This window comes from Manis pentadactyla, chromosome 6 (genome assembly GCF_030020395.1).
Source record: "Manis pentadactyla isolate mManPen7 chromosome 6, mManPen7.hap1, whole genome shotgun sequence".
Lineage (NCBI taxonomy): Eukaryota > Metazoa > Chordata > Mammalia > Pholidota > Manidae > Manis > Manis pentadactyla.
The window spans coordinates 150,849,649-150,861,585 of NC_080024.1; the positions used below are offsets into that span (position 1 = coordinate 150,849,649).

An 11,937-nucleotide genomic window follows, 5' to 3' on the forward strand; every position below is an offset into this window, starting at 1 on the left:
TATCTATAATGTCTCTTCTATACAATCCCTCTCTGGAGAGATACACACACACACACACACACACAGTCTCAAACATAAGCTACATACACACCTGAACACATGACAATGTGTATATTACAACCACCATATAACCATCATGCTGTCTGTGCAGATTTGAGCATGCTTTTTCACCAAAATTACATTTTTAATATTTTGCTACTTGAAAATATTTTTAAACAACATTTTAATGGATTCAGAGTATTCTAAGGCATAAATATGCTATTATTTGAAGTTATCCTATTAAACATTTCTATCCTTTCATATCCTAAACTATTATTATTGCAATAAACATCTGTGCATATAAATTTCTGTTCTAATTTCTCAATATTAAGAGAAACTCCTAGAAAATGGAAACTGCAGTGAAGGGTGAGATGGCTAATAAATCATGGCACCCATATGGCACCAGTAGTATCTCGAGAAAAGATCATACTTTCCACTGATTTTAGAGCATTAACCCTAGGTGTACAGATGACATTCATTAAATAAACCGATATGTAATTGGCAGCTACCTAGTTTAGACATTCTACTCTGCAGACAGACTCAGACATCATCACTGGTGTGTGGGTGTCATAGTGAGTGTCAGTGGCGGGGGGGGGGGGGGAGATAAAAAAGATGCAAATAGGATTAAAATTACATACAATTTTGAGTGCTTAACCTGAAATGTCAGGATACTGCACAGACAATAGTGGGATGGTAGAGGCTACTTTCTGGTCTGTATAGTTTGTAATTATAGAAAAGCACGGCTGAGAACTATACTTTGATCAAAAAAATCTGAAGTCTTCTAAATATTCTAAAGGGCCTGAAAATCCCTCCCCAGGATCTTGGTTTGGAAAGGAGAAATTTCCATTCATACAAATAATTTGATCCATTTATGTGGCCCCCTCGGATAATCCCAGTCTCACTACTAATTGTGTCTCCTTGCATGAGTCACCCCGCTCCTCTGAAGGCCATACCTACGTCAGGTCGATACCATTCAACCTCTCTTGCTTTCTATACAGTGTATTTCTTTTCCTGCAAATACCTAGTGGTTGAGCTCTTGCTAAAATATTCTACTTCACATTTTTAAAGCTTTTCAGCGCTGTGGGTAGTTTATGTTCTTGTGGTCCAACTCGAAATGATCACTGAAAGATCACCGGCGACACACAGAGCTTGAGGCTCACCGGATTTTTGTCGTTTACTGAGTTCTTAGTTCTTCCGGGCAGTGCCTCTGGGCCGACTGGATTTGTAGTGATGTGCTCACATAATTCTGATTTAACTTTTCTTGGGGGAAATAATGCAAGTTCAGGAGCACTACACCCTTTTACTGAAATAATTATTTTCAAAGCCCCTGAAAGCAGTTACATAATTCAAGGGAAGTGAAACATTCATTGCTGGATTAGTAAAGCGGACACTACAAAATTTTGGGGGGAAGTGATGGTTTCTTGTTAATATGCTTCTGTAAAGGGCAAATCGTGTTTAGGTTAAAATTTAAGAAGGAACTATTCCTGATGCTTATATATTAAGCTGGAGAGGAAATATATGCTTTATCTATTTCCTTAAGTATATTATTGCAGTTAGACATTCTGATAGCTTTTTATTATGGGTGAGAATCTGTGCTTAATTTCGTCAGAAGACAAGCTCCCATTTGGAAGGAAATTACATTGTGTCATGACTGAGCAGACAGAAATCATTTTTCAAGGAGGCAGAGAGAAAGAGAGAGAGAACTACGAAAGTAGAGAATCCAGGCCTTCTGGGTCATTCCAGAAGAATAGTTTGTGGATGACCTACAAGAACACAGGATCTCGTCATTCATTTGTATAAACTCACGTAGCCTGGCAGAATTAGGTTGTAGTAAACTCAGTCCTTTCCTAGTTTTATTTTGTCTAAAACATATACTTGAATATCAGAAATAACTAAACATTTTAATACTTCCTAGATCAAAAGATATACTGAGTGCTAAAATTTTTTAGTAATAATAAGAGTAGGTTTTTCTTCAATTTAAAGATTAGTGAAGAAAAAGGTGAAAATTGATAAAACACTAATGTCATTAAAAATATATCATTTTGCCCTTTCCTTGGTTTTGTTTCTGTCCTGGGTGGGGGAGGGGTGTCCAGCCAGCCTGAGTTACGCCCCGCCCCCATTTCCTTCTGCCTTCCTTCCTGAACATCCACCCATCCAGTCCCACCTCTGTTACCACACACTGGATGGCCTATAAAAAACAATTATTTGCCACAGTTCTGGAAGCTGGAAGTCCAAGGTCCGGGGCCGGCATGGTCTGAAGAGGGCCCTCTTTGGTGGCAGTATCCTCATGGGTGGCAGGGGCTGAGGAGTTCTGTGGGGTCTCTTAGGAGACCTCCGATCCCATTCCTGAGGCTGCACCCTCATCACCGATCACCTCCCAAAGGCCCACCTCCGAGCACTAGCACACTGGGCGGCAGGATTCCACCAGACATTCAGACCGTAGAACATCCCCCCTCAGTTCCCCCTTCCCCGTCCTAGGGCTGTCTCCCCCTGCAGCACCAGCGTTAACCAGAGCGGCCTCCAAAAGGCGGCACGATGCCACTCAAAGTTGCACATAAGTCGCATCTGAGGTCCAGATAGAGATGCTGAAGCGTAGCTGAGCAAGCTCCTGCCACCTTCTGACCCTACTGCCTCGGCATGGGTGCATTTCTGCCAGCCATGCAGCTAGAGGCGCTGCAGCTGCCTGAGGGGCCTTAGCAGCTGTAGTCCATTTGTACGTACGTGTAAGATGATGTTTTGTTCTGACACATGATTTTGAAACTAAAATCTAAAATTCAATACGTGTATCTACAAAGTATGTATTTCTGAATTAATATAGTCAACGTCTGTCCATGATTCTTTACTGGAGAATATTTTCTAAATGAGGATAATCGTTGTTTCTGTTATAAGCTAAAACTACAGCAAAATCAGTTTTATTTTGACTCACGAAGGCAATAAAGGAGAGAATTGGTATCATCTACTTATTACTAATATTTTGCCGTGTCATGTGTGTTAATGATCATTTTTATTTTATTTTAGATGACACCTTTGGCTGTAAGACTCATCCTATGAAGTTTAAAAATGTAATAGAAAAGCTTGATTACTGTCCATTTTGTGATTGTCACCTTGGTTCTGTCACTGCCTCTGCCCTGGGGAATTGCTACTATCTGTAGATCGTGAGTGTCAAACAATGTTCTACCCAAAGATTTTCCTCTTTTCAGATAACCTAAGCGTTTAGGTGAAGTTACAATCAGTTATGTGTTGTTTTTCTATCTCTGTGCTTAATGATTTGTATTAGTGTCTCCAAATGAACTTTACTGGTATCACTTTATCTCATTTTTCTATTCTATTTTATAAAGGGTACCATGTTGCTATTATTTTAAGCATCTTACTCTGCTTGGAAAAGCAGGTATGTGGCACATGACATTTATATAATATCCAAATGACTTTAAATCTGTTTTTATATTGCTTTAAAAGCAGAATACAGTTGACTCTGTGTTTGATTATATGTATGTTTATTATTTAAATAATTGATAACCATGGTTTCCATTTCTCTGCCTTCCCACTGGATTGCATTATGCTGAGTTGAGCTGAACAGATGTGTTTCTGGAAGTTTTTTCCAGCTATATATGCCAAATATAAATATAAAACCAATGGTATACTTATAATAATCTATAGAAAGACAGAGATCTTATTTACATGACAAAGCTTGGGATCAGAGTTTCATATTAAGAATTTGCCTGGGGGCAGGATTAGGGCCCTGTATGCATCCCTACCTGCCATTGGTGTGACACACCTTTGCAGCAAGGTGGTGTCATCTAACAACATTGTTCTGTAACATATTTTCTCAAAATAGCCACCCTTACTCAATTCCTTCTCTGTGTTGCCCACTGCACTCAGTGGGTATATGGAATAGTGTTATTGATGCTATGGAGACAGAAGTCACACCTGTCCTGGAACCTGTCCAGTTACGGTGGGCAGAACACGTGTGTGGGCCTTTCCAACCCAGGTCTCCTAGCTCCCATGGCCCGCTTTCTATCTAGTTCATTACATCACAACTCTGGGCTCTAGCAAAAAGACTTAAGCCGTATTTGAAGAATAGTGGAAGTCTGATGCTCGATTTTAGTTTCATGAGATGTATCACACTGTAACCATTGAATTGAGGAAATCACCTTTTGATTCAGAATATTTTATAATTATTTCAAGCATCTTGTCATAGACCTGATCCTCAGAATTAGATTTGTATTCCTACCTATGATTTTCATTATTTTTTTTCCTAGGAGAGCAAGGCAGAGGCTTTTACTTAGAGATAAAGCAAGAGGACAGAGCTCCTGGCTGCCAGGAGGGGACAAGAGAGTCTCCCTGTGATTTTCTTTTGCTTTTAAACATACAAGATTTTAAACATTTAAGCCAAATTCCTATAATTTTTCAACACACATTTTTGCATAATGGATATTGTATCTGCTACATTGAATTATTTTGATGGCACAAATCACAAAAATATACAAAATTTAGCATAATTGCTAGGACATTGCTAAAACTCAGTAGATTTTAGTTTGCTATTGGTTACCCTGAGGACAAGTACTGCTCTTACAGCTCAGCCAAGAGCAGGTAAAAATATTTGAAACAGTCTATGTAGTTATGACAGATAGTGGGTTTTCATAGGTTTTGACATTCAGAATATGCCTATATAAAAGTATTTTAAAGTAGTCATGGTTTCTTATTGAATTTAACCCTGTATTTAGACAAGAGTCTCTCTTTTTTTTTTTTAAATCAACTACCTATAATGATATGGCCAAACCACTGACTCATTTATGCAGGGTTAGTTTTAATTCTATGAATGGAGAAACTTATATAGGGACATAATTAAAATAAAGTTGAAGTCTTTCTTACAGAATTTATATAGCCAAGAGGCTTCTGTATCTACAAACCAATCAAGATATATGGTATAAGACAGTAAGGAATTAAAATCTAATTTGCTTGAGCATTCTGTCCCCAGTTACTCTGTGACCCATTACAGCTTTTCACAGCAGAAAACCTAAACGTATAAAACAAAATCATTTGAGTTTGTTGGGTGCATTCCTGCTGAATCAGCCTACTTGGTATGATGCCAACTTCTGTTTCTACAGGAAAAATTTCCTTGAATAAAATGTTAGTAATGTTTAAAGGAAAATAACAGCCTTAACCCAAATTTGAAAGCTGTGACTAAAAGATTTTGCCACAAAAAGAAATAAAAATAAGAAAAAAGGAATGTGAATGCTAAATACACAACATTGAAATTACAGGCTCACTTTTAACCCAAAGAGCTTGTTATAGAATTAGTATGTACTGATAACACACAGAAAAAAAGTAAAACACATTCTTTGTAGAGAAAGTATTTAGGAAAAACTACATCATGCAAGTAATATCTGGTTGGGCCTTTTGGGATGAGGAAGCAATCTCTAGGTAAGTAAGACTGGGAAAAGACATCTGAGATACAGGAAATGCATCAATGCATTGGAAAAAGTACGTAAAATCATGTAAAGGTATCTGACTAAGAAGGCAGAATAGGCATGTCCTTTGATTATTTGATCATGCTGTTTCCTCATCTCGAAATTGGGTTAATAGTTGTCCATGTTACCATGAAGTAATAGCCAAGATAATTGTAAGAAATCATCTTGGATTTTAGATAAGTTTAACAGATTAAAATATTAGCATGAAATTTGGTGCCCTATGTCCTACCAATCAACACATATATTCCCTAGGTGACTATTTTTAAGGAGAAGCAAATATTTTGGAAAAAGTCTGACCTGGGTTTGAGTCCTGATTACTCCTTTACTTGTGTGACTTAGAGAATGGCTTTGACTTCACTAAGCTTCAGATCCCTCACCCGAAAAATGGGGAATACTTTGGCCCATTGTCCCTTTTCAAGAAACGTTAGCTCTTATCAGTATTTAAATACTTCTGTTATCTTAGTATGTAGTAAACACACATGCATCCATCCTGTCCCTGTGTTGACCATGAGAGCTTTTGCCCAGGTCCCCAAACCTCAAGTGCACCCAAAAGACTTGGAAAAATGTTATCTGGATTCCTGAATTCCAAATTACAATCGGTAGAGTCATGCTAATCTAGGGACTCATTTGAAGCATTCAAGGAGTTGACAGGAGAGGATATACACAGATGCCTACATTTCACAGGGCAGCAGCTCGGCCACAGGCAGAATGAGAAGAGACATCACAGAGCAGGATACCATTGTGTGTCTAATACATGAAGTGAATGTTATAGGAGATCAGGACAGGATAATCTATGTGGAATGGACAGGTTCAGAAAGGACACGTGGGGGAGGTGGACTTGGGCTGGGGAAATAGCAGGGTATGTGGCTGGATGGACAGGGAATTGATGGCAGATGGGAGGCTGGACGTTATTCTGCTTCGGAGTTTGGGCTGGGCATCCCACTGTAGGCTTGCAGGAGGGAAGGAGAAATGCCTCCTCCAGCAGTGGACAGGCGGGAATGGTCTACGGTTCTGACCTACCCTAGTTCTAGATTATCAGAATGTTCCTCATCAGTTCCAGAAGCTGCAACTCACTCTTTTTGGATTTGGGGCTCTCCTGCACAAGATTCGGAGGTGCTCTTCTAGACGTTACCAGAAGCTATTTTCTGGTTTGTTCAAATCTAAAGTTGTTGAGCTGCAAAAATACAGTCCCTATTTATCTCCCTCAGAAAATATTATACTAATCTGAAATCAGATTTCAAAAAAACATTTAACATGTAGTGATGGAGATAAAATACATTTCAAATGAATGCTTAGAAATATTTGTCCATTCAGTTTTAATAATTTGGGAAAACTGTACCAATTTCAAGTGTAAGATTTTATTAAGAAATTCTTTCATTTTTGTTAACCCTGTCTGAGACAGGGATTCTTAGATTTCTTTTCATGGTTTGGCCCATGCATGGGAACAAGAGCATGGGATAAAGTGGTGGCCCTCATCTGTTTTTATTGAATGGCTTGGAGAGAAGAAAGGTTCCTGCCAGGTCTGTCCCAAAGAAACACTTAGAGGTCCATGCAGTAATCTGATTGTAAAGGGGAAAGAGGGGGACCCCAAGACACCATGAGACCAAGGACCGCATGCCCTGTTCGTCTGAGTTCATCTAGTGATAGCGTGATGCCTGGCTCATGGCAAAGCAGCGTAGACGGAAGGGAACTCCATCTCCAGCTGGGCTCTGGAATCGGTATAGAGTCTCTCTTGGATGTGCGGTTTGCCCACCGGACTAATTAGATTAAGTCTCCTCTTTCGGGGAAAAATGTACAAACAGAGAGAACCATGGGAGTAGGATTCATGAAAACTTCTCCACTAACTATATTGCTATACATGTTTATGAAAGAGGAAACTGCTTAGATTAACTGATTGCCTAAATCCATGAAACATCTATTAGGTGTTTAGAAGATGGCCTGCCACAGAGGAATCCTTCAAAACTATCATCTTTAAAAAAAAGTTGTTCCATGGAGCTAGGGGTTTGGGCTCAGGTTTTTATCAAAGTCAGTGTTTTTTCCTCTAATCCCCACTGTCTCCAATGGAAATTTCTCCCTACCTAGAATCCACATATGACTATCATTGAATACAAAGTGTTCTGGATTTAAGATGTCAAAATTAAGTACGGACTTAGAAAGACAATAAACAATATGTTTACCTTTCCGTGTTCTAATCAGCAGGTGTCATTGCCAGGGACCCTTAGAACGCACACGCGCACACGCTGTACTGGAGAGTCACCATTTGAATGGTTCGGGCAGATTCAGCAGGATTAGGAGCAACATGACCGTGGACATGTTACCTGCACAGCATTTGAGGCTTGGACATACTCAGTTACCTCCTGCCTTTTGGCACCAGAGGACCACAAAAACATATTAAGTTCTTTCATTTTTAAACAATACCAAAGTAGCAGTTTGATATTCTAAAATGCTATATACCATTTCATGAACATGTCACCTTTCTGTTAAAAGTCCCACACATAATTTTCCCACTTGCTTTAAATTTAGTGCCCTAATTGATAGCTTTTTTGAAGTTAAATAAGCTTCAAATAGAGACTCAAAGAGTCTGTTATCACCAGGCAATTACATTTGGTTAATAACCGAGTTGTATTTTCTGTTCACATAGGACGGCTTTGTAAAAGCCCTAGAATTAATGGATTTTATTCAAAGTGACAAAGGAAATAATAAAATTGCAATACAGTTTCTTTTATCTTCCCTTATCTAAATGGGGAAGGAATCTGCATCATGGAATTAACTCGCACAGAGAAGAGGAAGTTAAAATACTATTATTTCTGCAGGATGACCTTTCTGCTGCAGTGTTTGCTGGGCTCAGAATCATAATTTGGCTACAGACATGTTGTTTAAAATATATGGAGCTGAAAATGAGCAGGAAACCCAATTTTTGAACATATACAATAAAACTTTTACAATCTCCCTCTCTTCCTTGTTTTTACCTAATATTTGACTCAAAATGTTGCCAATGCTTTTCTATATCTCCTCATAACTTCCCAAATATATATATCGTCTATTCTGTCAGTTGGAGTAAATGGTTTTTAAAAAGCAAATTGGTAAAGCTGGCACTGAATCTTCCTTAAAAACACATTTGTGAAATGTCAATTTTGAGAGTAAATCATTCATTCCAATTTAGAGGTTAAAATGAATGAATAGCACTAGAAAAATAAGCAATTTATGTGACTCAGCAGCATCCCATAATGACATGTGTTTAAAAATATATTAACACATAAAGCAAAACTTTCCCAAGAAATACACATTAACAATTAATTATATAAGTAAACAAACTAAAGCTGTGTTTTGCTGTCCTGCTCAGTATTTTATAATCAACCTGGGATTCTGCATCTTGGATACAATGCCAGAGTCAGCTTAAAAAACATTTATTGCACACTTATTTAAGCATCTAGATTACCAGTTAATTATAATGTATTTCACTTATTCAGCCATACATCCTCCTATAACTATGCATTGTAAGCCATAATAAACCAAGAATTTATTTAGACTCTTGGGAATGAATACTGAACAAATAATGACAAATTTTGATGCTCTTGGAGCTTATATTCTAGTGGAAGAAGATACATAGACTTAAACTCTCGGTGAAGTGTGATACAACACACAGAACACTGGGGGCCTGAAATTGGGTGTTTGGGGTTATAACAGGGTGTTTGTAAATATAACACCATACCTTTTCCATTTCTAAACTCTCCATACCCAGGTCAGTACAAACCTCTTAGCTACAGAGAACGAGCCTTCCCAGAGGATTCCATATATTTGGACATAAATTGAATCAACAAATGAAGTATAATGTCAAGGAATTTCATTTTATCCTTTGTATGTCAATATCTTCTAAGTTATGTAAATAGGAGTAAAGTCAAATTAAGACGCAGAAGCCAGGAAGAGTAGGAGCTCACAGAACATGTGCATGGTGCTCCTGGCAGAAGACACAGTCAGTGACTTGGGGTTTATTTTCCTCCGGTTTTTATTTCCTTTTTTAACAATAAGTACAGATTAATAATACTAATGGTGTCTTCTGTTTTTAATGCTGTTTTCTTATTTTTCTTATACTAGATAACCCAATTCTATAATATTCATTGCTTGTTGCAACATGCCTGTTAATATTTAAATTCATGTGAAGTTAAATCACACTGCTTAAGTTTTAATTACAGTTTAAGCAAAATTTTGTTAACTTTTAATGTAACAAACATGATTTTGGCAAACAATACACTTTGTACTGGACTCTGAATTTTATATTTGGAGATATACTTTATGAATCCACCTCATGTTCTTTTGAAAATAAACTATGTATATGAAGGAATGAAGGAATACTGTATTTCACTTATTTGCAAATATTGTTTCCATATACACCCCAAGTAAGAAAAAATATTTTTCTCCAGTTCTTCATAGTTTTCAGATTACATATCTGACCAATCCCAAGATCTAATCTTATACTGCAACACCCTTTAAGCACACATGTGCATCTTATTTTAAATATATGTAATGCTCTTAAGTCCACATTTTTCCCCAAAGCTCTGTTGCACCTTCAATAATCACAATTTGTCCCCACAGAATTGATATGAATTGGTTCATAAAACATTATCCAATCTCAACACTTTGGCTCCTGAAGTACAAAATAAAGATTATAGGAGAACATGACAATTCTTACAGGGCTGGAAGTCTTCCCTGCTGCAGCTTAGCTGGCCTCCTGAAGAAAATATCGTGCTCCTGTCTTCCTGGTGAAACTATGGACGCCATTCTTATGTGTGGCTTTGGTAAGACCATGACAGTGAGTTACATATTTGTATATTAATTCAGTAACTGATTTTAAAAGAAAACCTAGTGATCTAATCCTAATTCTATATATATATCTTAAAGAGTGGGTCGGGTTATACACATAATAGTTAATAATCACATAGTTAAAACTGATAGTTTTCCACTTCGTTCGATATGCATAAATTGTACTTGGTAATTTCTAATCTAAAAGGATCAACTTAACATGATGGATATTTCTGTCAGAAAACCTTGTCATAGAAAACTCATTGTGTATGGCTTGAAGGTAGTTGTATTACAATAAATATGTAGAAGGTTGTTTGTTTATGAATAAATTACCTGCTCTAGTACAAAATCTGGGACAATTAAGAAGTATAAGGGCTGATTTACACTCATGGATTGTTTTTGAATAGATGGGGAGTTGGGTTCATATAATGAATGTCATTGCTGGATTGACATTATTTTTCAGGGTTTTCCAATGAAAGCAAAGTGCTCACAGAGAAATAATTGCAAGGAGAGAGAGGCCCTGCATTAAATGTGAGGCTGAGGTAGGGCATAGAGAAAACAATGTATAGTATATAGAAAAACTGTAAATCAGATAACTACCAAGTTTTACTCTCTGGAAACAGTACTGAAAACAGTGTCACCTTGGTTTCTACTGAAAAATGAGTATTGTACAATGACGCTTACCTTTAGAATTAAAAGTCTCAGAAATACAGGTAATTATGAAACTTAATGGTGAATTTTCTTATATAATTAAATTCTTTAATATCATAATTTTCTTTCATTTTCTTTTTATTTGCCTAAAAGCTGTTTTTAGTTCTATATTGTATAAAAGTTTAGAGTTTCTAAATTCCCTGCCTAGCTACTGGTGTAGTTTTTGTTACTTGACTCTGTATATTTATTCAAATAAATGTTCTCTCTAATCTGATCTTTTTTGTTTATAATGCATAACCAAGCCCTTGAAATGAATCCTCATAGTGACAGAAGCTATAGTATCTGAAGTATTACTGAGTCTATTTCAAAATAAAGACCTGTAAATGCAAGTGTTACATCCTAGTATTTCTATTACTGTCTTTACTAAGCACAGTTAATTTTAAAGGTACAAAAGGTAACTGCCTCAAACTTGTCTGCAAAGAAATATAGATCTTATAAAATGTAAATCAACACATTGATGTATCAATAAAGCCTTGATACATAGAGGTTGTTTGTTTATATATATATATATATTCAAAATCATATGTGTATAAATAAACATATATAATTTTAAAATGCTGAAGTCAACACTATACGTAGTTTCTTTATCTGTAGTTGCCTTACATTCTGGCCCAAATTCTTTATCTTGTTGAAGGATGGGCATTGATCTATAGACCATGATTTGAACAGTGGTTTCAGAGGATGTAAGACTGAGAATTGCCCCAGTGTTTATTGAAGACTTTAGACTTCCTTGCATAGTTCTGAAGCCACTTCTCTTCCCACTACTTATAAAGCCTTCTGACAGTGTTCAATGCTTATGGAATTCTAACTTTAACTTGTTTTAATTACTATTTAATCTTTAAAATTCCTTCTGTAATAATTTTCTTCTTTGCAAGAATTTTCCACTTGCAGACTACCATTCCACCCCTGCCATTTT

General features: G+C 36.9%; 1 protein-coding gene across 1 annotated transcript in view; it reads left to right on the forward strand.

Annotated features, from left to right (window-relative positions):
- CCDC102B (coiled-coil domain containing 102B) overlaps positions 1 to 3,344 on the forward strand; it is a 289,345-nt gene extending 286,001 nt beyond the window's left edge. Inside the window, exon 10 of the mRNA XM_057504260.1 lies at positions 3,058 to 3,344. Coding sequence (XP_057360243.1) covers positions 3,058 to 3,061 — 4 coding nt within the window. The 3' untranslated portion in view covers positions 3,062 to 3,344. The remainder of the gene's footprint in view (positions 1 to 3,057) is intronic.
- Positions 3,345 to 11,937: the final 8,593 nt, after the last annotated feature.